General features: G+C 61.8%; 1 protein-coding gene across 1 annotated transcript; it reads right to left on the bottom strand.

Annotated features, from left to right (window-relative positions):
• DQ04_16631000 (hypothetical protein) lies at window positions 1-2473 on the bottom strand (the record flags this gene model as incomplete). Its single annotated transcript, XM_009317490.1, has 1 exon — window positions 1-2473. A coding segment is annotated over one exon (2473 nt), but the record flags the coding sequence as incomplete, so codon positions are not given.

Genomic DNA, 2473 nt, shown 5'->3' with positions numbered 1-2473 from the left:
CGTCCCCCGCCGGGTCGACGCGGCGCAGCACAGGGACGCTGACGCGGAGGACGCGCTTGCGTCTCGTCCCGTCCTGGCGCACACGTTTGTACACTGTCTTCTCGCCCTGCACGATGTACGGCAGCGGTTGCCTCGCGGCGTGGCGCAGCATTCGGCATGCGTGGATCGCCGATGCAGCGAGGCGCAAAGCCTTGTACGCCCCGCCACCCTCAAACAGCACACGCAGCAAAAGGCTGAAGACGTCCGCCGGGACCATGACAGAGCCGTGTGGCAGCAGCCTTTCAAGGATGTGCACGTTATCGTCCTCGACGCCGTCGTATCTGCCGCTGCCATTCCCGGAGAGATGTCCCTTCTTAGCACTGCTGTTGTTATTGTTGTCGTTGTGGCGCTTCTTTCTGTGATGAATGGGGTCAGTTTCGCCGCGCTCCCGATACTCCTTTCGCCGCGACATGAACTCCTCGACAAGCAGCTGCCGTCGCGCCAGCACCGCGTTGCTCTCTTCCTGCAGCACTGAGAGGATCGCCATCGCCTCCAGCGCGTACGGTTGCACGCCTCGCCGCACGTCGCCACCACCGCGAAGGCAGCGCTCCCACTGAATGCGTTCTTGCGGCAATGCGGTTCCGCGGCCTGAGGTGAAGAGTGTCGCTTCCACGGGGCTCTGGCGCAGCTGGTACCGATGCGTGGCCGTCGAGAGTATGTGCAGCAGCAACACATTGAGCGTTGACACCACGAAGCAGTGGGCGACAGTGGGGAGGTGAAAGCGCGCGTAGTCCGCAGCGGTGTACGCCATCATCTGCTGCGACGCGAACATCTGCTCATCCGTCCATGCCGACCACCCAGCGGCTTGCAGTAAAGGTGCCGCGAAGTTCCCCTCAACGTCACTTGCGAGCTGACGCGTCACCGCCACCAGCGCGGAGCGGGCACGGGCGAACAGCTGGACGCCCTCGCGGAGAATACCCAGCACAATGATGGAGAGCAACGATTGCAATAACACCCAGCAGTTGACACACTGCGCCTGCACGCCGTCGCCGGGCCAGCGCGAGCCGCCATTCGTGTGTATTGCCAGCAGCGTTGTGTACAGGAGAGAGACACCAGCACCCCCCGCAGTGGCGGGGGCGGTAGTAGCGGCACCATCACGAGACGCGGAAATATGTGCGAGGAGAGCTCCATGCTGCAGTAGCAGTAGTGCTGACCAGCGGCGGTCATCCATCCTGTTGTTCCCTTCGCCCGTCGCTTTGCCGATGCCGCACATATGAAGGCGGTGCTCCAGCAGAACAGCACATGCGTCTTCAAAAAGCTCCAAAGGTGCAACTTCAGCAGCGTTGCCGGCGCCATGCGTGTAGGCATTCACGGCCAGCTGCAGCATCCAACGACTTAGCGGCGCACACAATGCTATTCGATCATCCGATGCCTCGTGCTCGTCGCATGCTATAACAAAGCCACGAAAGGTGGTGAGAACACGGCGAAGGCGTTGCTCACCGGTGTCACGCAGTCGCTGCTGCTGCTGTTCTTCTTCTACCTGCTGAGGCCGGCCGCCCCGCATTGCAGCCAACTCGCGCTCAAACATGGCGTCAAAGGACTCCTCCCCGTTCACTCCTTCAGCCACCACCGCCGGTGGTGCACAAGACTCCGTCATGAGTGCACATATTCCCAACTCCCGCTCCACGGATAGAACGCCTCGCATGGCGTCGTGGTGCACAGGCAGGGCGGCAGCGCTGCTGCCATTGCGTAAAGCCGCTACAACATACTGCTGCACCTCCGCTGGGGAAGTAGTCTCTTTCGGCCACTTAACTCCCGCGTCTTCGATAGCGCCAACAACAACATCCAAAAACATCTGTAGGAGCGTGCCCATCCATGCACAGCTCTCATGCAGTTTTCCTCCGTCACATGCTGCATCCCCAGGAGTGTAAAACAGGCTTTCGGCAAGCATTTCGTTCTTGGGCGTGTCGGCCACGTTGCCGTGCCACCACGGGCAGCAGCCGTTCATAGCGTTCTCACAACGGCCATGACGGAGCCACGCCACACACATCGTCGCTGGGTACTGCACGAATGGACACAGTGTTGCCCCACCCTGCGCAGCACAGCCACCTTGATGCACGCACGGATGCACATCTCCTTCACGGTTTAACAGGCGTTCCAGTCGACGTCGACGCCGCTCTGCCCGCCGCTTGCCTTCCGTCAGCGTCTCCGACTCTGTCTTTACCGCCGTTGTTGTTGTTGTTGCAACAGCAGCATTACCATCAATCGCAGCAGCCTTGGCATCACTCGTCGCAATTGCTTTTGCCAGCGGGGACTCCGCGCCTCCGTGTCGCCTCAACGCCCGTTGCAAGATCGCGCTGCCTCCTCCCCCCTTCCGCGACTCCGTCGCCGTGTCGTCTGCCGGTGCGCCATCGCGCCGGCTCTCGCGCACGAACGCCATTGCACGCGGCGGCGCGGCCGTGTCGTGCAGAGGCGTGTCGCTCCACTTCTCGGC

The sequence above is a fragment of the Trypanosoma grayi genome (assembly GCF_000691245.1).
Source record: "Trypanosoma grayi strain ANR4 Tgr_1663_V1, whole genome shotgun sequence".
NCBI classification, from domain to species: domain Eukaryota; phylum Euglenozoa; class Kinetoplastea; order Trypanosomatida; family Trypanosomatidae; genus Trypanosoma; species Trypanosoma grayi.
Note: the sequence above shows the minus strand (reverse complement) of the source record. Positions and strands in the feature narration are given on the sequence as shown.